Here is a 25272-nt window from a genome sequence, read left to right on the forward strand (position 1 = left end):
TTCATGGAGAGAAAATGACAATAATGAGATTTATAGAATAACAGAATATGAGTTGCCGGTCATGCCATTGTTCATTAACTATTGTGTAATGGTGTAGCAAATATTATTATTATTTAACTATGCCAAATAGCTTTGTGACTCTTCAAGGGGTATCTATACCAAAATATACATGAGAAATCCTCCTTCTACTCTAAAGACACATTACACTTTTTTATGTTGATAAAAATGCTTTTTTTAGTGATTTCTATTTAAATAGGCATAGGATTGCATTCAACTAAGTTTTACTCAGAATAGATGCATTGAAATGAATGAACATGACTAATTTAGACCCATTAATTTCATTTTGTCTACTCTAAGTAAATGAATACCACCCATACATTTTTAAAGAGTACTGTGCATATTTTGTTTACTTAAAGGTTGACATATCTTTATAGAGCTCAGTGCTGTCATTTATCATCTAGCACGGTGTTTTTAAAATCCATTTAAGGTTGCCTTGGCATGCTGAGGCTCATGGTTAGCTATAAATAAGAATCATGAATCTGTTATGTTGGGATGTAAAATGTGGTGACCTCATAGATGGAAAAGGCAACAGAAATCATAATCACAATATAACTTTTGATGCAATTAGACACTGGAACTGCAATTACCTCAGCTAATTATCTCAACTAACTAGCATAGGTTCCTGCCAACCTAGCAGTTCGAAAGCACGAAGTGCAAGTAGATAAATACCTTCCCGCTCCGGCGGGAAGGTAAATGGCGTTTCTGTGCGCTGCTCTGGTTCGCCAGAAGCGGCTTAGTCATGCTGGCCACATGACCCGGAAGCTGTACGCTGGCTCCCTTGGCCAGTAAAGCGAGATGAGCGCCGCAACCCTAGAGTCGGCCACGACTGGACCTAATGGTCAGGGGTCCCTTTACCTTTACCTTTAACTAGCATAGGTAGTATAAGAAAATATATTTTGTAAGTGTAAGGGGCAAGCTACAGAAGAGCTTTCAATTGTAAATATAAATAATGTTTTAGTCATGTTGCCCCCTAGACACTCAGGGTTGCTATTCTTAAGCAGAAACGATTCTGAGCACAGTTTGAATGAGAGGCTGCAGAATTAGGTCAGTAGTCAGTCAGGCTGAAAAAGTTTTATCTGCTCCCTTGGCAACAAGATTAAATCACTTTCTTTGCAACATATAAAGTAGACTTTATGCTGGGACATCATATAAGTGACTCTGTCCATAGGATACTAAGTGTAGTAAAAATTTGTCTGCAGTTAAAAACCTCTGCAGCACTCATTTCACTGGACATCCTTAGATAACTTTGAATGGACCTACATTCAAATCTGTGAGGCTCGACTCTCTGTTTAAAGCCTTTTGCAGTAGAGTTTAATAGTTTGCACAGCAATAAAGCAGGGAATAAGGCTGTTAAGCCTATTTGGAATCCTATCTGGGCACCTGGGATTTGCTACCCTGCCTCTCCCCTTTTCACTAATAATCAGACCAGTCTTTTATTTGAGCATAAAAAGATTTACTTTTTTTAATGCAGTGTGAAATATAGAAATAGGAACAATACATCTTAAAGCAAAATACAGAAATTTGCATGAGGATGTTTTATGTGTCTGCAGTGCAGATACCCCCGTCCTTCCAGACTGGAAGTCTACTACTTGAAAACGGCAAATTGACCTTTTTATTTCTCCCCCTGGAGAGAAGAAGGTTCTCAACCAATCAGAGCCTTGCAGCCTGCTCAAGACTGTAAAGGCCTTGTAGTTCTTAACCCCTTGGTTAATGGCAGTCTATGTACAGTTATATTTGTCAGCATTAAATTTCCCACAATAGTAACAATTTCATAGCACCATAGCAAAGCATAGTTTCTCTTTTTTCTCTTAGGCTTACCATGCCTTTATGTGATTCTAAGCCTATCTCTTCTGTGTATCAAGCTTTGTATGCTTTGTAATAACCTCTGCGAATGGACTGTTTTTCTTTAGCTGCACTTTATTGAAAATACAATAAAAATACTGTTCTAAACAACCAAGGATAGGCACAGTTGGCATCTTGCCGCATATGACAAGAAAGTACCCAGTATGGATGTGATATATTGCTAATTGTCTTTAATGCATGTATTTTTCAATATCAGATAATGATCAGTAGATTCAGAGATTCAAAAGTCACACATTTGGCAGCAGTGGCCCTGGCACTGGCTCAGCAAAGAATTAGGAAAGCAGGAGCAAGGAAGGCAGTGTAGCTCTGGGCCGATCATGCAGTCTGCTTGGTATAGTGTAGGAGTTTCTAACTTGTGGCCTGTGGGCTATATCTGTCCACCCAAATGTGATTTTGTGCCCCCTCTTCCCCTGTTGTCTTTATTTATTTATTTAAATGATGCTTCCATTGTTGTGGCGCACACACACACACACACACACACACACATATATGACAGTTCCAGTGCATCCCCTTTTGGAAGGCAGCTAACAGCCATTGTTGCCACCACCACTTCAGCCTCCAGAAAGCTGGCTGTGGTTCATTGTGGCCTTGGCCTGGAGATGGTTAGCTGCCCCTTCCTTAATGGGGAAATCTCATGTAAAAAAAACCCTACCCCTTGTTTTTAAGAAAGTGTGGGATACATAATAAATTCTTCAAGCTGGATAAAAACAGGTGGTAAATTGGAAAATTAGCTACTTTGGTCTAATTCTCAGACATCTTAATCACGCAAGCTGAAACATTCAAAATATACAGATAACTAAGATTCCACATTTTGTCTTCCAGAAGGAAACTCTACACCAGTCTAGAGGCTGAAGAACTTTTTCACAATGGACATAGATGATGAAGAGAATATGAGTAAGATGTTCATGTTATACAGTGCTAAACCCATTACTGTTTCTGCAGCTGCTTAGTGCTTACCCTTTTCAAGTCAGTCACCTTTTGCTTCTAATCCCGCCTGATATTCAGAGGAGTTCCCTACTTTTATTCTATGGAAAGAGTTATGTTATAATAATTTGCACAGTCCTGGAAAAAGAATACTGAATTACTACTGGAATTAATGAGTTTTAAATGCTTCACGTGCTTAGGAGCTGTTGTCTTCAGTAGGTGTGCAGGCCCAACGGTATGCATGTTTACTCAGAACTAAGCCCCACTAAGTTAAGCCCAAGGTGGTAGTCCTAGACACAGTTTCCTGAGAGTAAACCTAACTGTATTTGATGTGGTTTACTTTTGAATAGATGTGCATAGTCTTGCTTAAATTTCTGTGGTCACTGAGTCACACCTTTTTATATTATTGTTGACCTTCCTAACTTTCATCCTCCGTTCCTTTAAGTCAGTTTTCACTTTAAAATGCAGTTTCTAGAATATCTAAGAATATTGGCTATAGGACTGATGTCATAGCAGAGCTTCACTACCGTTAGAATACATGCTCTTGAGTAATGTGCATTGATACCTGGTTCCTGCTTACCTACCACGGCAGACAAGGTAGCAATTTTTCATGGATGCATATGTGAATTTCCTGCCAAAAGTATTAGGGTTAATGATCCCTTCTTATCTGCCTTTACTACTAAGTGCTAAAGTATTTGTGCTCAATGCCTGGGCATGTAATTAAAATGTGCACCTGCAATGGTTTTGTGAAACCAGCCAGACTTCAGTAACACCATATTTTCAGTATCATTTGGGATCACAAGGTGGGTTTTTATACCCCTTTGGTTTTTTGGCTGGTTTTAGCCATTTTAAAGATCATAGCACTTTTCAGCAGCTATGATTAATGTCATGATTGTTTCTCTCTTTTTATTCTGGGAACATTTTAGCTAGCATTTTCCTTCTTGTGGAAGTATGGCATAGATGCAGCCATAGGTCAGGCACCTCCCTTGCTTCTGATGTATATCAGCCTTCCAGATTGGAGAAGGCTGATACAGATGAGCATATGTGAAAAAGAAGGAAAGCATGTTTAACACATGGCTTGGTTTGCCCAGTTTTTGATAGACCAATATTCTCATATAGTGTATTATACTCCTTTTGATTTGTTGACCCTCTGGGTTTCTGAACACACTCAAGTACTGTGCCCCCATACTGCTTTGATGTTTGAGATGTGTTACTGGGCTAAAGTGGATGGGAGATTGGGAGGGGAGTTCCCTACTTCTGAGTAGACTCCATATGTCAGTAGGACTCCCGCAAGCCCTGGCTTAGGTGACAAGCAGGTAGTGGCAATTAAAATGAATGTGTGCCTGTTGCCAGTGAGTTACCCTACTTAGTGGCACTGGAGCAGGGTGTCAGCATTTTATCATATATGCACTTCATTCATCTGATGAAGTGGACTGCCCTCCATAAAAGGTCATGCCATAATAAATTGGTTGATCCTTAAGGTGCCACAAGACTCATTGTTTTGTCTGCAAGAGACTAACAGGACAACCTCTCCGGAAATTGTATACCTCTTTCTGCCGCCAACAAATGTTGCATAATTGTTAATACCATAGCAATCCTGTCTCCACCATGCCATTTTTGACTTTCTGAAAAAGCCTGTTGTCTAGCTCCAGCCTGAGTCTTTCTCTTGGGGAGATAATTCCTGTTTTTGCATTTTATTTGTCTGTACAATACAAGAGAGAGCAAAAATATACTGATGAAGATCCAAAGAACCACACAATTAATTCTACAAACCCAGGGAGTTTGCGGCCTGTGTATTGTACACATGGTACACCGAAGTGAAGAGAACAATTCTGCGATTCTATGACTAAATGCTAACTGTTCAAAAGAAAAAAGAAAAAAATCTTGCTAGGCATTGCCGCTCAATATCTCTTCGCATCTTGGTCATTGAATAAATAAGGAATCACATCTCTGTATGATTGAAGACTGTGGATGATGTGGTTATGCATATTGCTCTTGAGTTGATGAAATAAGAAATACCAAAAGTATTTCCCACACTTTGTGTTTTTAAAATGACTATCTTCATTTATATGTATTTTCATTTAGTGTATTTTTGGTCTCTGTGGAAGCAGCCCAGAGTGGCTGGGGAAACCCAGCCAGATGGGCGGGGTACAAATATATTATTATTATTATTATTATTATTATTATTATTAGACATTTTCATAGACTGCTCCTGATTTAATTAATTCAGTACCACATTTTGCACATCCCTTGTCTTCTATTTAAGGATCTAAAGGCCCTAATAATAACTCATAAAGAAAGAGGAAGTGTGTAGGATGGGATGTACCCCAAAAAACCGACAAGAACTGTTTGAAAACATCATACAGTTATGCTGTCATTTTAGTGATTTGACACTAGAGCTCTGGCAATTAATGTTGCTCTGGTTGCAAATCAAATGGCCAAAAATTCACAAAAGCTCCTTTTTGGAAAGAAAGTATGCGGCTAAGCATTTTTGAAAGCCTCAGCACTTAATAAGAAAGAAAAGATGGAGCAGTGGACTTAAAAACACTGAAACCTATAATGTCTGAATTTACAGTTTTCAAATGGAAGTTTATGCTTAATTGGAAAATGATTTTCAAGAGCAAATATTTCAACAGGCTGGGTATTTATGTTCCTTAGCTTCTTTCAAGGACTAGCCCTTTTTGCGAATGTTCTGTCTTCATCATTTCAGGACTGGTTAACGAAAAGCCTGCATCTTGAACAATCTATTTTATAAATTTCTCTAAGGAACTGAATTGCTTGTTAATCTGGTTCCGATCATGTATGCTTGAAGGGGGAGGTTACTTGCAAATGTGTGTCTCTAGGATCATCACCTTACACATCAGTCTTAAATACATCCATCAGGGTGGAATAAATCTGCATGCCTGATCTGCTGCTATTGCTATGTTGCAAATAATATCAACCATGTGCTTAATAGCATTTTGTGCAGACGTAACTGCTCCGAAAAGGCTATGTCTGTACACATATAAAATTTTCTATTTGAAGTAAATTTTAAGATATAACAGAACGTGTTTCAAAGGAAATAGTTCTTAAAAATATGAAAAACTATTGATTCCTTTCATTTTATTTGCCACTATTTTACATTTATTTCTTCTTTTTAACCTGTATGTTTCTATCCACTCTCTCTTAATTTTCTGTTATTTTGAGCACCGAAAGGAGTAACTTATCGAGCTTTTGCTGGAGGATGTTATAAATGAAAATTTAATAACTGTTCCATCAGCTTTGTCAACTGGGTGAAGTGGTGTCTGTGTGCTTTTAATTGTAGGATTTAACACAAATTTAAATATACTTTCCAGAGCAACAAATTTTGAATCTCAATCATGCCTCCTCAATGGTGTGAATATGTTTTAGGCATCTGAGATTGGGTGGGATTCTTCGGCAAAGTAGAATTTATTTTATGTTTAATTGTATTGCTTCATGTTTGGCATATTTAAAGAAGCTTGCCATTTGTAACAAAGTGTTTAGAAAATTGAATTTCTGTATTACTACCAAGGCATTAGTGTTTAAAAGTATTATGTCTATCTAATGTAATGTTCAGATAAGTATTTTAATATAGTCAAATAAGTTTACTGCCCCCAATAACCTTTTTTTTTTTTTACATTCTGAATATACAGCTCTTGAAAAGTTTTATGTTTAATACAGGCAACTCCCGACTGACACGCAATCGCTCACACATGCATGGAGCCCAACTCGGAAGTGACCCTAGAACGTCACTAAAGGGGTGGAATGAGGACGGGGCAGGGGCAGAATGCTTTACGCGGGCCCCGCCGACACGCGCGGGGATCTGGAACGTAGCCCCTCACAAAATGAAGATTGCCTGTATTTATGATAAGGTGCCTAGTTGGTTAGTAGGACAGTTGGGATTCTAGTCTTTTAGAATTAGAAGTTTACATATTCCATCTACCTGCTTCAAAGTAGTATCTTGTTTATTTATTTAGTAGCTTTATATGTGACTGTGGCTGAGCAGCAGTTTGTAGGGGGTTCCAATAGGAAATGGCATATAATTGCTGATGAACAAGGTATGAGAATTTGTTTTCTGGGGGGTGGGGTAGATTCCAATAATTGATTATTGCAGTGGGCTTGGGCCCAGCTTTGGTGGTGAAGGGAGGCCCCCCCTCCACTGCCAAAGGAATCATGGGGTGGGAGAATTGAGCTGAAAGAAAAGTATCCTCTCCTACATGTCTGTGTGCATCCTTCTACAGCCCCTTGTGTCCATGGGGTTGGGGTGGAGGCTGGGGTTTTCAAAGACCCTATTTTACTGTTCCATCCCCCCAGGTTTGTACCTTCAGATGGATGCTGAAAGTTACAAATAGATAGATCTATCTTATCTTCAAGTCCACTACAAAATCTGTAATTGGAACACCTTTGCACATTACATGACAGTGAGAATGTAACAGAGAACTCCACTGCATATGTTGGGATTTGTGTTTAGAAATGTAAATATCATAAATACTATTTACTTAGAATATGTTTACCTGCTACATGATAGTGGGTTTATAAGAAAGATGCCCGCTGTATATTCAGGGATATGAATTTAAGGGTGTTTCAATAACCTGCCTCAAACATCCACCCAGCACATGAGGTTGGCCCTGTTCCATGCCGCTGTCTTCTGGTCTGCCCTCTGGCAGCTGCACATTCAGAATCAAGGTGAAGGGACTTCCACGCATGCAGGTGTCAAATGCCTGTGAGCACTCAGTGTCAGGGACTTGGCTTTCCGCCATGTTCTTGCTCCCTCAATGTCTTTAGAGAACATGTTCACCCAGTTTGCCTTCCACATATTCACTGCATTCAGATGTAACGTTTCACCATGGAGCACTCTGCGCATGGGCTGGGAGGAGGACTTTGGGAGCCTTTACTTTCAGTTTCCCTTACTCAGCTAACCACAGACAGGGCTATGGTGCACATAATGCTAAACAAGCCTGGTTCTTAACCTGTGATTTGAAGTTTCTGGTTTAGAAACTTCATTCTTTAGTGTCACCTGTGAACCAGCCCTTTGTTTAAACAGCGATCCTGCATTCAGCTTACTTCTGGAGTTGACTGCTCTGGAGCACCCGTATAACATGACTACCACATAAAGCACGAAGCAGGTTTTACTGTATAAGTCAATAACTTGAATGTTTGCAGGCAAGAAATAGTATACTCTTCTTTTTTCAATAAGATGCATTGAGTTAGTCATTTTTTTCAAAGGAAGAGACATCTTCTTCAATATACAGATGAGCAGGTGCCTCATATTACCTGCATAGGTAATCTTACGTGATTGCCCTGTGGATTCTGATGTTTGAGGTTAATTGGATATTAAATGAATGTAAATTGGGGTTACAACATGTTGCCAGTTACTGGCTCATTTCTTTTTGTTTTAGAATTAGGAAGGGTAATTTAACATATAAATACTAATAGGTGTTTTGGTGCAGAATTAAAACTTTATCAGCATATGCCAATATCAGATGTCTGAATATTTACTCAATGTATGTTTCTGAGTTGCGAATTACAACTAATATACCTAATAAAGATATTAATATTTGAGCACACATCACTTAACCAGTTGCAAAGATAGATAAAGGAATCTGTAAATTTTACATTTACAAGGTCCTGCAACGAAGGCATTGTAAGTTACTCTTTCTGGGCACCACAGGTTCAGGCAGCATTGATGTTAAAGAGAACCGCAACATGGACAACATTTCACCTAAAGATGGGAGTGTGCAAGGCGCCGGAGAGGGGAACCAGCTCTCCAATGGTGGTGGCGCTAGCAGCAGGAAACGACCCTTGGAAGAGGGAAGCAATGGCCACGCCAAGTTCCGCACAAAGAAAAGGAAGAAAACACCAGGGCCGGTCTTGCCCAAAAATGCTCTCATGCAGCTGAATGAAATCAAGCCTGGCTTGCAGTACAAGCTTCTCTCCCAAACAGGACCCGTTCATGCCCCTATTTTTGTGATGGCAGTAGAGGTTAATGGGCAGCTGTTTGAAGGCTCCGGCCCTACAAAAAAGAAAGCCAAGCTCCATGCAGCTGAGAAGGCCCTGAGGTCCTTTGTTCAGTTTCCAAATGCTTCCGAAGCACATCTCGCCATGGGAAGAACTCTTTCCGTAAATACGGACTTCACCTCTGATCAGGCAGATTTCCCAGATACCCTCTTCAATGGCTTTGAAAACCCCGCCCAGTCTGATCTTTCCTTTTATCTGGATTCCAACGGAGATGGTTCCTTTAGCTCCAGTGCAGACTATAATTTGTCATCTTCTGCGGCCTGTAGCCTTGTACAGTCGTCTCTCCCTACTCCATCACCATACCCCTCAACAAGTGGGAAGAATCCAGTCATGATACTGAATGAACTTCGACCAGGCTTAAAGTATGAATTTCTCTCAGAAAGTGGAGAGAGTCACGCTAAGAATTTTGTAATGGCTGTGTCAGTGGATGGCCAAACGTTTGAAGGATCTGGAAGAAACAAAAAACTTGCAAAAGCACGGGCTGCTCAGTCAGCTCTTGCATCCTTGTTTAACATGCAGTTGGATCAAACACCATCTCACCAACCTATTCCTAGTGAAGGACTTCAGTTACACCTGCCTCAGGTGAGAAAACATTTCCCTTTATGTGTTATAATGGGCTAATGAGTTAATTAAAAAATACTGAAGTTACAACCTTTCGTTTTAACAGTGCATAAATAGTTTTTGTTGTATTTGGGTTCCTTCAGTGTGTTATTTCTGGCAGGGATACAAAATATCCAGTTAGACTGCTAATTCTCTTCTGTTTGATGCTGTGAATGGGCAGAATATTTTATACTTCCTGAGAAATTAAGTTAACCTAATGTATGATTTGACTGAATGAGCAGGTGAAGCAGAATGCAGTATACATGAACTGCACATCATTGCAATGCCACGAACTGTAGCATTTCCCTGGCATTATAAGGTGACGTATTTCCAATGCAGCAGGGCTGTTTTGCTGATGACCCACCATTGCTTTGTATAATAGCAGTGTGCTGCTCTGCAAAAAGGAGGTTCTGCTACACAGAACTGGATATACAGAGGCAAGGATTGGTGTGACTTACCTAGGCAACAACATCTTTTAAGGGCTAACTACACTGGTATACTGCTGTACCTCTGACATTAGTAGCAGCCCCCCTTTGCCTCCTCCATACACTGGGAACTCTGCCATCAGACCCTGAGGGCACCCCTTTAAAGTTCTCGCTCGAGGTGCAAGGCTGTCATTTTCTTCTGAGGAAGATGGTAAAGAATCACACATAGGCACATTGCTCCCCCAACTGCTCACGGTGGAGTTGATTAAAGCCACCCACCCACTGGACCCTGTTAATGGTTCAACCCTTGGGCAGTGCCCAGCCATATTTTTCCCTGAGTACAAGGACTTCTGCCTGTACAGTGGAGCTTCCCTCCCACTCCTCTCCTCTTGCTCCCTCCCTACATCTGCTCTGAAGGACTGAGGGAACCCCCAGAACAGATTTAAGGAGCATATGTGGGCAGAGGAGAGGGAGAGGAAGTTTTATTGCATGGCCAAAAGTCCTTGCGCTAACAGAAGTTTTTAGTTGGATACCACCCCTTATTTTATTCCATGGTCTCTGCAGGAGACAAATATGTCCCTATTCCTGACACTCCAATGTTTGGGGCAGGTTTTGATCCCATTCTAACAATGTCCATATACTGTAGTATACTTTGCTCTATTTTTTATAGAATGCAGTGCTACATGCAATTTTATGAGAGAAATTAGTGCTCATACTTTCTGTGGTGCCACTCATCTTCCCATTGTATGGCTACCTTGCCTTTGTAGAGGGGAGACTAGGGATCCTGGAAGCAATGAAACTATGAGCATTGCCTCCACCATCTTGCTGGATCAAGAAACTTGTGGTAGGTAGCATTTTTAATTCCTCCAGTTCAGTGCAGTGTTGCTCATAGATCTGTCTTAGCTGAACACAATACACCTGTGCTGTCAAATCAGGCCTCCAAAGGAAGCATGTGGTGAACCCCACACTGCTCCGATTCCCAAACCTAGCTTGCACAATGCTGTGGTACCTGAGGTTATCAGACATCACTGCCTGAGCACCATTAACCACACATCGCAACTGAAGGTCAGAAATAGGCAACATGAAGAGAGAGAGAAAATAAGCAACCAGGTTGACCAGTCAGAACAACTAAGTACTGGAATTCGGGGGAGGTAGAAAGAACAATGGAAAACTTACAGGGGTTAGGGAACAAGATCCTGCAGGAGGGGTCAGTGGGAAGTGACGTTCTGATGCCCCCTTCTAAATCTCATGGAGTCAGCTGCCATGGGAGCTGTCTGCAGGCACTGCCTCCTCCGATTGTCGTCTCATTCTTCCTTCTGCATACATTAGCCACAAGTTTGGGAATATGGAGAGGCGATAGCTGTTAAGTATTTTTATACAAACTCTTTGAAGCCTATAAAGCTCCTGATTCAGTTTGAAAAGAATGAAAGTGAACATAGGCCATATTGATTTCCTGGTAAATACCGTATTTTTCCGTGTATTTTGGGGAGCCCCAAATTAAGAAATTTAAAAATTAAGAAAGTTGGGATTCTTTGGGGGGAAATTGCAAAAACAGTTGTTGAGCATCTTTTGTAAGTTTGTTGAGGACTCACCACGTACCCTTCCTAAACTGAGAAGAGCGGGCAAGCGGCCCCCTTGCCTCTGTCCCCTGCTACTGCCGCAGCTCCACCAGCCCTTGCTTACTTACCGCATTAACCCATGTATTAGATGACCCCCAATTTATCACGAAAGATTTTCAAGAAAATGGTCATCTTATACATGGAAATACACGGTAGTATGTTAAGTGACCTTAATTCCATTTGTCACACTATTTTTTTGTGCCGATGCTATAGCCTACGTATGGCTGCTGTGAGTATAAATTAAGAGTGCTGTGTAAATGATAAATAGTGTGAGTGGTAGTGGATTCTAAACAATCAGAGAGAATTTACATGAAGCTTTTCCACACACTTTATGCTTATGTTTTTACCCCCCCCCCTAAAAATGTAAGGTAAAGGGACCCCTGACCATTAGGTCCAGTTGTGGCTGACTGGGGTTGCAGTGCTCATCTCGCTTTATTGGCCAAGGGAGCTGGCGTATGTGGCCAGCAGGACTAAGCCGCTTCTGGCGAACCAGAGCAGCGCACGGAAACGCAGTTTACCTTCCTGCTGGAGCGGTACCTATTTATCTACCTGCACTTTGATGTGCTTTCAAACTGCTAGGTTGGCAGGAGCAGGGACCGAGCAACGGGAGCTCACCCCTTCGCGGGGCTGATCGGCAAGTCCTAGGCTCTGTGGTTTAACCCACAGCGCCACCCGCGTCCCTTCCTAAAAATGTACTCAGCCTTTAAAACAAATTTCTCTAATATGCCATAACAATCCTCTGATATCAGGGGTGGGGAACCCTGCAGGCCTCCTCCATCAGGTCTTGGGAGACTCCTCCCAGGTCCTGCCCCCTCTCCAGACACGCCCCCATTTTCCTCAGGCCACACCCCTCACCACCCTTCCCGCACATGCTTCTTGAGTGTGTTTGCCTGGTTGGAACTCTGAGGACTTGCTTGCCTGAGTAGAGGATAGAGAGGGACGTGTGAGCATGTGAAAACTAGCCTGCTGGACGGAGGTGAAACTTTTACTCATCCCTCTGCCCACATGTGCCTCTTGTCCAGCCTGCCACTGGCATTTGGCCCCTGGAAAGTGGCTCAGAAGGGAATGCAGCCCTTGAGCTAGAAAAGGTTCCCCACCTGTTTCACATTGTAAACTTCTATAACTAATACCAATTGTTTTTATCCTTTCAAGAATATTAATTTAGAATATTCCAGATCAATCATAGATTGTTGGGAAGTCCGAAAATGGCCCAGTTCTTAAAGTGCTTTTTGTATCACTTTTAACGAGGCTTAAAATCTCCTGCAAATTAAATTTGAATCCTGTTATAACAGGTATATTTAGAAGGTATATTTATGCAGCTCTCGCATAATGCAAGGGATCCTTAAGGGTCAGGCAATGTAAGATTATGAGACAGGAGATCCTAGATCTAAACCCTTCCCCAACCTATTCCTCAAGCAACGAGGACTCTTCTCAGTTGCATGTCACCCATAAATTTGTATAATTCTACATACAAGCCACAGTTTACTGGCACTATCACCCCCAAAGCATACGTTTAATTTGTACTCAGTTTATAATTCACTTTAATCTCAAAATCCTTATTGCTGGTCTTAATGTCTAGCCAAAGATTTACCATTTTATGACTCTGTGTCTTTTTCTATATATTTATATTTAATATGTTCAGCTTATGCTTTATTGTAGTCTGCTTGGCTTTTCAGTTTTCTGTTATATATATATCTATATATATATATTATAAAACTTACATGATCCACCAAAGTATTTGCAATCCCTCCAAATTTGGCATTCTCTGCAGATCTGGTTGCGGTACTGTTCACTCCATTCAAGTCACTAATGAATGTAATGAATGATAATGGACTCAAGACCAACCTCAATGGAACACCACTTGGTACAACTTTCTGGTTTGAATTCCATTAGTTCTTACCCTTTGAATATGCTTTACAAGCCAATTATGGATGCATTCCATGGAAATACCATCTTAGATACCTCAAATTTTCTACAGATCTCATAATGAAGGCTAGAGCCTTGTTAAAAATTGAATGTTGTGCATGCAGCCTCATTCCCTGAATTAAAATTATCTGTTCCATGATCAGCACTTAGGGCTTCCATAAAAACACAGTATAGTTTGTAGATATGCCTGAAGGGCATGGATATAAACTCTTCAACACTTTGAATCAGCAGTAGTTTGAAACAACAGCACCAATCAATTCTAGTAAATATTACAAAGATTCCCTGTGATCCTTGGATGAACAGCAGTATAGAACTTTAATAACTAATTAAATAAAAATACCATACAGGTTTTTAAATCCATTTTGAAATGTTTTAAAGGCAGCTCTGTTTTGATGAATTATCCAATATATTTGTGTGATTTTTGCAGGTTTTAGCTGATGCTGTTGCACGCTTGGTGGTAGATAAATTCAGCGATTTGACAGATAATTTTACATCGCCCCATGCACGCAGAAAAGTGCTATCTGGAGTAGTCATGACAACAGGTAAAAACAAACCAAAAACATGCCTCCCCCACTGATTTGGCCTTTTGTCCTCTGTTGGTTTACAAAATAAAATGGTAAAGGTGAATGGATATTTACATTTTATATATAGTTTAGATTGCTTTAAAATATTGAGATCTCTTCATTCATAAAATAGGATTATGAAATTTCGTCCAAACTGCTTGTCTCTAAATGTAACAGGTTGTATCGAGAGGTGTTGCTCAGGTAGTGCTGAGGCTTCTAGATGGTGGGGGAACAGATTTAGAGGTGGGAGGAGGAAGCATTGAAAATGGCTTCTCTTCCCATTTCACTGACAGAATCCGTGCTGTCAGAGGAGTGACATTTTTAGGTTCTCTCGCTTGCTCTCTCTCAGCAAATATTAGGAGTGTGTCCTTGTACAAAAAACATAGCTTTCATTTTTAATAAAAAATCATTTCCCTCTTGTGAGGCTAGCTCTGCAGCCTCTTCCTAATGTTGAGCTGGAGTCTCCTTTCTTGTAATTTGAATTCACTCTGAAGCAGCAGAATTCACTCTCTGAAGCAGCAGAAAACAAACTTGCTCCATCTTCCATGAATCTGGCGGTATCATTTGTACCCACATGGATCAGAAGGAAGGGGAAATGGTCATTGGACTTGATGAGACTTGGCAGTCGCTCTGTCATGGTTCTCACAGGGACCATGCAGCAAGACACTACAGCCCTCTCCCGACTTGTAGTCAGAGGCACGGCAGGTAGTGCACGTGCTGTTTGGAAGCCATAAAAATGGATGGCCATCACAATATCATGTGGTAGTGAATTTGATACTTTAACTATGTTCCTTTTGTCTGTCCTGGATCTTTCACACTTCCTCTTGGCCTCCTGCTTTCCCCTGGGGAAAACCACAGTTTAGCACTCCGTCGGAGCAAAGGGCAATTGGATTTTTTGCAGATTGCCATTAGTTCTTATTTAAAACTAATGAATGGGTTTTGCCTTGGAAAGGAGTGGGGGCAAGGGCGGGAAACACTCAGAAAGTGCAGATCAAGCAGAAAACTGCTCAGCCCTGTCCTTTCTCGGCACAGGACAAGCAGAAGTGTGGTTGAACCCTCAGCTGCGTTGAATGAGCTCATATCCTAGTATTATGCAAGAGGGAGAAAAATCTCTCTCTCTCCCTTTTAGTAACTGGAATTTCCAGTTGAGGGTCTGATCCTTTCTTTTCATATAGGATGCCAGGTGTATATGGCTGGGCATTGAGTGTTCAGAGAATGTCTCTGGAAAGCATTGGTTCTATCAAGAAACCCAATCTCACCGTGGTTTCTAGTGTTCTGCAAACAGTACCCAGCATACATTAGACAAGCACTCAAAATTTAGCTTTTAAGAAATTGATTCCTAGCATATTAAAGTTGATGAAATGGTTTGTTTGTTTGTTTGTTTGTTTTTGTTAGAATTTAATCTGCTGTCCCAGTAAAGTAAAACATTTGCTTTAATGGTTCGCTAAAATCTCTAGTGGATTGAAATAGAACCCCAATTTTAACCTCAAACTTCATGTGGCAGCAGCAGTTTAAATCTGTTTAATTTTTGTACAAAGCAGGTAAATGAGTGGGGAGGAGGGTTTGGTGTTCGGATGAAGAGGCACATAGAAAATATTGCTGTTGTGGGTGGATAGAGTCTCCCAACCTAGTCCTCTTGGCGTTTGTTGGCGGGGGGCGGGAGAGACACAGACAAACCAAGAAGAGGAACCTGCAAGACTAGATTTCTGCTCCAGAAGAGCTTCATTAATGTGTTACCCCCAAATTCAGGATTCCCCCCAAACTGATGCCAACGTTTTGTGCTACAAACCCAGCATTTTGTGCCACCCCCAAACTGAATAATTGACACACAAACCACAAAATGTGGGGTTCTGTAGTTTTTAATACTTTGCTGAATTTTTATGTAGTTCCAGAGTTTTAAAGGCAACCACCCAAGTTCCATGAACAGATATTAGTGTGACTTCATTTCCACCCCAAGTATGCCTTCAGAATATATACGACTAGGATGTAGCTGAAGGTCATCTGCAGTATGGTCCCCCAAGCCACACCTTCAAGAAAACATTCAAGAAGGCTACCATATTTCACCAAACAAGTCTTCTAAAAATATCTTTGTATGCTTTCCCTTTTAAAACTTGTCTTCCCAGGTACTGATGTGAAAGATGCTCAGGTTATAAGTGTTTCTACAGGAACAAAATGCATTAATGGAGAATATATGAGTGATCGTGGTCTTGCATTGAACGATTGCCATGCAGAAATTATAGCACGTAGATGCTTGCTTAAATTTCTCTATACACAACTTGAACTGCTCTTATGGTAAGTTTAAAGAGCAATTCCCTTGCACCCCAGTTTTAAGCATAGAAGAAAGTTCCATTGATCACATTGTGCTTAGGATTACAGTCTTGGGATGTGATCCTGTGAGCTTCTGTGATGATGATGCAACTTCAGATAATAATAATAATAATAATAATAATAAATTTTATTTATATCCCGCCCTCCCCAGCCGAAGCCGGGCTCAGGGCGGCTAACAACAATCAAATAATCAAAAAATCAAATAATCACACAATCTGAAAATATTTCATTATAAAAATTAATTAAATCAAATTGATGGCAACCAATTAAGCAAAGTTCTGTGCAGGTTGCCAGAGGAGGGAGTCAGGCTGCGCCCTGATCAAAGGCCTGGCGGAACAACTCTGTCTTGCAGGCCCTGCGGAAAGATGTCAAGTCCCGCAGGGCCCTAGTCTCTTGTGACAGAGCATTCCACCAGATTGGAGCCGCAGCCGAGAAGGCCCTGGCTCTAGTTGAGGCCAGCCTAACCTCTCTGAGGCCTGGGACCTTGAGGATGTTATTATTTGCAGACTGTAGGTTTCTCTGTGGGGCATACCAGGAGAGGCGGTCCCGTAGGTACGAGGGTCCTAGGCCGTATAGGGCTTTAAGTGATGCCGGGGTCCTAATATCAGCAGAGATGGATAACTAGTTGCCTTATTCTGGAACATGGATATGACACTAGCATTAGTATAAATATTTCTTTACATCTTTGGCATAAACTGTCCTGCATTGGTGCAATCCTGCCCTTTTATTTTTCAAAGAATTCATAATGTGTAAGATTTCATATTTAACATATGCTGAACTGACAGTTGGAAGCATATGGTTTGTTTTATGTTGAAGTGTACATTAAAAGTCAGAATTGGTGACCAGAAGAATAGCTGGAAACCCCTCTGAGTGGTTTATTAATTATATGAAACAAACAAATAAATAAAATAAAGTGCATCTGGGTGAAATCTGTATGTTTATATTGGTTTTTAAAATATCTGTTTCCTCTTGAGTGGCCCCCTCTGCTACATCCTGGAAACTGCTCTTTAATTTGGGGGCCTTAAAGTCTGTAGAGGCAAAATGGGGTGATCCCCTATATTTGGAGGGAAGCAAAAGTAACAGTCCTACTCAAACAAGGAAGGGATGGCACCCCAGTTTAGATGTGTCAACAAACCTCCCTCCTGAATGCAGAAGGTAACATGTTTACATCCTTAATAGCCTCAAAGCTCAAAATAATAAGTAGCTTTTGTATCAGTTATGATCAAAATTTATTTCAGATAAACAGATTGCAGATAATATATTCTTATCTCTAAATATACTTCATTACTGTAAACAAAAGAATATTTTGTCCACAGAATTGTCACTTGGCACAGAGAGGACTTTTGTCTTGGAGACTGTCATAAAATTATTATGAGTTATGCAGTTTGGCCCTGACTTCTTCCAGGCTATCTAGCTCTTTTATGCCCAACCAGCTGCTCAGGCTAATGTCAATAGTATAAGATCCAAAAAGTTCCTGATTCGGGGAGGGCCCAGAAATGTTCTCTTTGGTCTTATTCAATAAGCCTTTTGGAGAGGCCATTAGGCAGGATGCAATGATGAAAAGAATTAAGATAGGTAATATTGAACAGAAAAGTATATAACAGTGAACAGTTTTATACCTGACTGTTGCAATATCTATGCCAACATTGCAGCAATTGATTTACTACATAGTGAGGTTTCAGATCTTCCAAGTGAATCACAGGAAATTTGAGCTTTTGCTGATTAATCCCTCTGGACAAATTAGGGACTTCATTTAATTACGCTTCCACTGTAAATGGATCAATAAGACATGGAAACAGATGTATATATTTGATATCTTATTCCATTGCCCTTGCAAAAGACAAAACAAAGCAAAACAACAACAACCATACAAAACTTATAACCTTGGCTTAAATGAAATTTTCATGTTTGGAGCAAATTGGACTTGCCTTGATTGATACAAAACAGTGCTCTTAAACTGTATATCTTCCCACTTTTATGTAATGCCTATATTTCTCTCTGCAACAATTTTTAATGGATGGAGAAGGGAGAACATGGATAAATTAAAATGCTCCTTGAGGTTGTTAGACAAAGGAGCTTGGACCCTACTTTGAAGCTTCACTCCTGAGACACATTCTGCTATATGTGGAACTTGCTCAGCAAAGTGTTCAGCTAAGTAAGAAAAAGCAGTCCTAGACTCAGAGTATTACACCATAAGAGTTAAAATCAAGGGATGGTAAACTATGGGTCTTGCTTGTTGTAATTAGAAAAACCAGAACACCTTTTTAATAACATTGTTGCACTTTGTTTCAGTAGTAAGGAAGATCAGCAAAAATCTATTTTTATCAAATCAGAACGAAGCGGGTTTAAATTGAGAGAAAATGTACAGTTTCATCTCTATATCAGCACCTCTCCTTGTGGCGATGCTCGGATTTTCTCACCACATGAAGCAGCACAAGAAGGTAGGACCAGTTTCGCTAGTAATGGGGATGTTTGAGAGAAAACAATTTATTGAAAATAGCTTTCGTAGTTTATGAAAATCTAGATTGGCTTTTTACTGAAAATTAAATTGTTTAGTTTTCTTCATATTATAAAAGCAACACTATCTAGGAGGGCTAACACCTCAGTTCCACTTCATACATTACAAAGATTGTGGAGGAATTAATTTGTTATGCATCTATGGATCATTTCATCATGGCTTTATTGTTGCTTGTAAGCCATATTGGAAATTTCAGTTTGAAAATGGGATATTCTGTTAAAATAAATAAAAGGTTGTACCGTGTAGAACAGTGGGAAATAAGCCTTGCAAAAAAGTATTGGATGTGATTTTCTATAAATGAAGCACTCTAGAAGGTTTTTTTTAGTTCACACCACTTTTTTCCTAACTGCTGTCGTCCCAAATGAGTAATGGAAAACAGGGCTGAATTTTCTTAGAAAGCATAGTTTTTCCTTGCATGAACAGTGGTTGCTTCTGTCACTTAGATCAGGGAGACAGACATCCAAACCGGAAAGCAAGAGGACAGCTACGGACGAAAATCGAATCTGGGGAAGGAACAATCCCTGTCAGATCTACAACTACAATCCAGACGTGGGATGGAGTCCTACAGGGAGAAAGATTGCTTACTATGTCGTGCAGTGATAAGATAGCCAGGTAAACTATTTCTCCTCTGTCCAACTTCCATATTGCTAGATGGAGGGTCCCCAGGTCAGTGCCACCATGGGGGTCAGGATGCCATCAGACACCTTACTTGGCACCTCTTAAAGCCAAAAATAAAATAAAAAATAACACCCTAGGGAGGAGGAAACCCCCCAAGGCGACTGGAGACTCAATGGCACAGAAAATCTGAAAGGAAAAAAACTGACTGCTAGGTGGGAGGGGAAATTAAATGGAATGGTTGGAAAGAAAGAGGGAAAAGAGACAACACATAGAGACCATTTCCTGCTTCAGACTGAGAAGTTGTGTCAAAAGTGTCCCCAGGAAGAGAAGTAAGAATTGCCAAATGAAATTGATTGACAGGTCCAAGTTTTCAATACAACTGGATTGGGGAGAAGTGTGACCCCCCCCCCAAAGCAAACAAACTCAATATCGCAACAAAGGGCTGAGTTCATGCTTTTTCTTACTTAACTATTTATCGTTGTTCTTTGTTAAATGTAGATGTTACTTAACACAAGATACTTCTAGGTCACTTACAATTAAAGCACAGCATACAGTACTGTAAGATGCAAATACTGAAACTGCATTAATTAACAAAATTCCAATTTAAACAAAAGATTAAATGAACAGAAAATCCCCATTGAGAATATTAAAAGCACCGACTGTGAAAGCAGCTACTCTTAAAACTGCAGCTAAAAACACTTTGAGGGAAAGTTTTCACGTGTCTCCGAAGTCTAGTAAAGCAGACAAACTGCTGTTCCCCTTGTTGCTATTCTCCAAATTCAGCAGGATGGGGCACTGAGGAGAGTCTGCGAAGATGCCCTTAAAGTCCAGTCCACTCACCAGAAGAGGTGTTTTTTCAGGTATTGGGTCCCCACGCCATGTTAAAAGCAGCCTCCTGAACTGGGTCAGTCAGTGCAGCACACGAGGACGGGCTTAATGTGCTTTCGTGCCCTTTTCGCCATTAGCAAGCTTTAGTGTGAATCACTTTTCTAAAACAAAAAAATTGTTGCTTTACACATGCACCCAACTGGGAAAGGACCATTTTAGCAAACAACTAGGTATATTCATGCAAGGGCAATATTTTGCTTTATGGAAGGGGGGGCCCACCTTGTTTCTGGAAGCAAGAACACAAATCACTTGGTTGTGTGGATGACGAATGTTAGCAACCTGCACCACCCCACAAGCATCAAAATGATGCAGAGGATTGTAGAGCAAAGCTTGCTGGATTTTCCGGATATTTAGCACAGTAAGGGTGGAGCCTAACTCCCCTTACATGGGATTAAGCACCATTGATGTGCATGGGATTTACATCTGAGTAGACATACCGTATTTTTTGCTCTATAAGATTCACTTTTTCCCTCCTAAAAAAGTAAGGGGAAATGTGTGTGCGTCTTATGGAGTGAATGCAGGCTGCGCAGCTATCCCAGAAGCCAGAACAGCAAGAGGGATCGCTGCTTTCACTGCGCAGCGATCCCTCTTGTTGTTCTGGCTTCTGAGATTCAGAATATTTTTTTCTTGTTTTCCTCCTCCAAAAACTAGGTGCGTCTTATGGTCTGGTGCATCTTATAGAGCGAAAAATACGGTAGTTAGTATTGTGCTCCTTTATATTATTTAGAGAAAAATTGTCTTGTTTTACACCTGGCAATCCCTGAGACTGATAAACAAATCAATTAGAGAACCTTGGCCAGTGAATTATGCACCATACTGCATCCTATAGCTCCCTCATTTATTTTGTCTTTCATGCACAGTAGGGAACATAGGGACAGAAAGAACACAGAGGGCAGTGTGGGACATAGAGGGGAGTGAAAAAGGACTAAGAGGACAAGGGAAATAAACCTAGTGCAGCACTGAGATTCCCTTTTAAGCCTCCCTTAAGTACTTGTATTCATGTGTTTAAGTTATATATGCTTAGAAGAAACTTCTCTAAAGGTTTTTTCCAATTTAAAGAAGGTATTCTGTCTACAATGAAGTTAATATTGAGAGGCAGTGTAATCTAGTGCTTAACTCAAACTAAAAAGCAGCCTGGCAAAGGCCCCCAACCAGCTTAGCCCTCCCAGGCCCAGAGCCAGAGTACCTGCCCTCTCCCCTTCAGAGGGGCCTGGGTGCGGTATTCAGAAAGTTTGCAGACTTGCTCCATTTTTGCCCAGGTTCAACCTCATCAGTGGGGGAAAGTGTGACTAGGCATGACAAAATGATTAAATAGAAATTGGATGTACAGTTGCTCACAAGAGCATAAAACTCAGATAAGCTTTACTGCTTGGGCAAATGCTGAGTTTGCAGTTATCTTTCACTTATACATTTGGGATTAAGGTGTGACTGAAAACACTTGGGTTTAGTATTGATAGGCTAAAATGTTGGGAGAAGAGATATAGCCTCTCCATGTAGGTCTCCCTGTGGGAATGTCACCTGAAGGCAGAGGGAGATGGGGCGGCGGGAGGACGGATATGTTATTGGTTTGAGTTTGTTTGGGAGTTAAGGAGTTTCAGTGAGCGAGAATAAAGAAAGAGAACTACTCAGTGGCTGTATGCCGTGTTATATGAAAGCAAATGTCTTTTCTCAAAATGCAGTGGACAAATGTTGGAGGGACGGTGGCTTGCATTGTTTATTTGTTTTTGTTTACTGTATTGAAACATTAAAATGTTTGAGTTGAATATAAATGTGAGGTGTCTAGCCATGACCGTAGAGCAGAGACTGAGCTGGAAGGTGGCTAAAAGAGCAATGCAAATGTAGTATTCATTCAGGAAGCTTAGCTGGTGGGTGTCAGAAAGGTGGAAAACACCCAGAACTGTATACAATGGGAGAGGGGGAATGGTATAGGGCCCTGGGAACATTGAAATCTGGGGTGTGGGGTGGCATGTGGTTTGCACATCACAATGTTCTGAAAGATTAACACGGGGGCTTTATTTTTGTCAAAGGATATATAAACGGGGAAGTGGTTGTGATGGGCTCAATTTATAGTCCCAGAACTGGGCCAGTGCAATTCCTGCAAATGATGGTGCATCAATTGGAATGTAATACTGAGTGGGGATTTGAACCTAGTCTCTGATACTCAAATGAATAGAACAGCAGATATTCTAAACAGCAAAGCCAAGGGGACATTGGGCCCTTACAGCACTTGTGCTAAAATCACCTATTTCTTTTACCTGTGATGACGTTTCAGCATCTCCCAAATGGCTATTTTTCTTATCCATTGAGGTCTACTGGTTTTTAATTATTTTAAAGATCTGCTGCTAGTGTTTTAAAAAGTAGAAGCAAATCCTCCCTCTCCCTCTTCTGTAGGCTCTATGTGAGTTGCAGAATGATGGCCCTTTAGCATTGTTTGTTGTCACTCAGCTACCTTCGCTAGGCTTCAAAAGAGATTCTCTTGCCCTCAGCTAGGGTAGCCCACATGGTGAGGAAGCTCACCCTGACACATCTGGTGCCATCACCATTTTTGCAGGGTATCTGCCCCACTCTCCTATAGTCACTCATATTTTTTTTGTTTTGTTTGCAGGCCTAATTCAAAATGGTGTCATTTGTTTCCCTTTAGATGGAACGTGCTTGGTATTCAAGGAGCATTACTTACCCTCTTTGTTGAGCCAATTTACTTCTCTAGCATTATCTTGGGGAGCTTGTACCATGGAGACCACCTATCCAGAGCAGTATACCAGCGAATAGCAGAGATAGAAGATTTACCCCCTCTCTATATACTCAACAGACCTTTACTCAGTGGTATGTATGTAATAAAAAACAAACAACAGCTCTTCCAGTTCTGGTATATTTTCAAAATTTTGCAAATTGCATTCACCTGAACCCACAATGTGTAAAAACAGGGTCGGGGCACATACATAAGGTCCACCCCAATGTCTCCAACATGCAGGTTGGTTTTTAGGTCTTTGCACTAGTGCAAAGGTCTGGAGAGGGCTTAAAAATGCCTTCATTTGACCACACTTAGAAACTCTCCCAGATAAGACTGGGTTTCCGTCCATGGGAGAGTTTCGCAGTCTATTCAGTTGAATCTGCTTCAAAAAACCCTTCAGACCTTTGGACCAATTGGGCAAAGGTCTGAAGAGGAGGTCATCCCTAGGTCAGATAAGACAGGGTCCCACTTGTGGGAGGGTTTCTAAGCGTGTTCATTTGGACATGCGCAAAAGTCCTCTACAGAGCTTTGCACTAATCATGAAAAGGTATGAAGATGGGCCCAAATACTGGCACCTTGATGGTTGAGTTTGTCTGCACACCCCTGTTTTTACTCATTGCCTTTTGTTAACGAGAGATCTACCTCAAATATAAATAGGGCATTCAGGAAAGACTTGGAATCCGTGTAATGAGGGTTCTTGACTTAGGCCACAATTTGGGGCAGTTAGATAGTTAAAAGCCATCGACTTGGAGCACCCAGTGCTGTCCTTGCTTATGGCTATGTACTTCTGTGCCTTATTAGGGAAACGTAGCAATATTATGAAGGGTTTGGATTTCTCCACCTCCTTCTCAACAGTGCCATATTGGATACTTTACTGGATAGGGCAGGAGTGGGCCCAGGCAGTGGCAAGGTTGGCAGGAGGGCCAGGTTGATTCTGCCCATGTGCCCCGCAGTCCCAGCCTTGCCACTCTTCCCTTCTGGGTGTGTTGCTGCCCCACTGCACCTGCCGCTCCTGCATGAGTCCTTTAAAAAGCGGCAATTCAGCTACTGAGGCGGCAATTCAAAGAGGGACACTGCCATAGGACAGGAGCTTCTTAACCCTTGTGCTGCCTTCTTGATGAAAACCATTCCTGCCTCAGCTGCTTTTACCACTGCAGAGGAAAAGATGTGGCTACAGGCAACCCCCCATTTACATGGAGGTTACATTCCAAGGCAGCACACATTTAAGTGAAATGCCAGTGATGTTTCAAATATATGCAAACACCCCATTCCACTCTGCCCCCTTCTGTGACGTTTTGGGTCACTTCTGGGTTTGACACAATGCGCGTGTGCATGACTGAGCACATGTTGAACTGCATGAATGGCGGATTTCCTGTACTTCTTTCTTTTCCCCCTTGATGGTAAAAGCAGTTGTATTATGAAAAAGCTTCAGTATTCTTTTTATGAAGATGGTAAAAGCAATGTGAATGAGGTAAAACTGGGCCTCTCACCTTTAAATTAAGTTTTAAAGTGTGTTTTAATTGTGCTTTAGTTTTTTAATCAATTTTCTATCATTTTTATTGTTTTATACTATATTTTAATGTTGTTGTTTTTTATTGCTTTGTGATCTTCTCAGATACTGCCTGTTAGAGGGCTGTTATGTAAGAATAGTAAAAAAAATACAAGCATACATCTCACCTGTAAACCAGCTGCACTGTAGGAAAGAAAAATGTCTCCAAAAGCAATCATGGAACTACATGGATTCCTGCATTGCAGGGGGTTGGACTTCCCTTCCAAATCTACAGTTCTATGATTCTGTACACATAAGATGCAGTTCAGCTATACATTTTTTTTTCTGTTATCAGAAAAATGATTCCAAATCCAACATTTTTTCTTTGTTGTTAATAACCCCAAATCCTGTGATTTGGCAGCAGCCTGGGGGCAATCTACTGTGCAATATCAAATACTGAAACAGGAAGGTCTAATAAAGAATACACATTACTTTAGTAAATCAGAAACAACAAACAGCCTTGTGACACCTTAAGGACCAACAAATGTCGCATGGCATAAGCTTTCATGGACTGCAGTCCACTTCATCAAATGCATGAAGTGTTATCCTGAGTTACAGGTAACTTCGTTTGGGGAAGTGAGGTTTGTAAGCAATGAGGTCAGAGGGAAATGAAATTTGGGCAGTGATAATTATGTAATTAAA

General features: G+C 40.9%; 1 protein-coding gene and 1 long non-coding RNA gene across 4 annotated transcripts in view; both read left to right on the forward strand.

The window, feature by feature from the left end:
* Positions 1 to 2743: 2743 nt before the first annotated feature.
* ADARB1 (adenosine deaminase RNA specific B1) overlaps positions 2744 to 25272 on the forward strand; it is a 36048-nt gene continuing 13519 nt past the window's right edge. For 2 of the 3 annotated variants that reach the window (XM_081016837.1, XM_081016839.1), the window contains exons 1-7: positions 2744 to 2817; positions 8519 to 9447; positions 13863 to 13977; positions 16122 to 16290; positions 18619 to 18767; positions 19288 to 19456; positions 22992 to 23173. In XM_081016837.1, the coding sequence (XP_080872963.1) occupies positions 2790 to 2817; positions 8519 to 9447; positions 13863 to 13977; positions 16122 to 16290; positions 18619 to 18767; positions 19288 to 19456; positions 22992 to 23173 (1741 nt within the window). In that variant the 5' untranslated portion in view covers positions 2744 to 2789. The remainder of the gene's footprint in view (positions 2818 to 8518; positions 9448 to 13862; positions 13978 to 16121; positions 16291 to 18618; positions 18768 to 19287; positions 19457 to 22991; positions 23174 to 25272) is intronic. The other variant, XM_081016838.1, reaches the window with a different exon arrangement.
* LOC308484783 lies at positions 4827 to 6545 on the forward strand. Its single transcript, XR_013990119.1, has 2 exons — positions 4827 to 4931; positions 5053 to 6545. It is a non-coding gene; the product is annotated as an uncharacterized lncRNA (long non-coding RNA).

The sequence above is a fragment of the Podarcis pityusensis genome (assembly GCF_964106645.2).
Source record: "Podarcis pityusensis genome assembly, chromosome: 1".
Lineage (NCBI taxonomy): Eukaryota > Metazoa > Chordata > Lepidosauria > Squamata > Lacertidae > Podarcis > Podarcis pityusensis.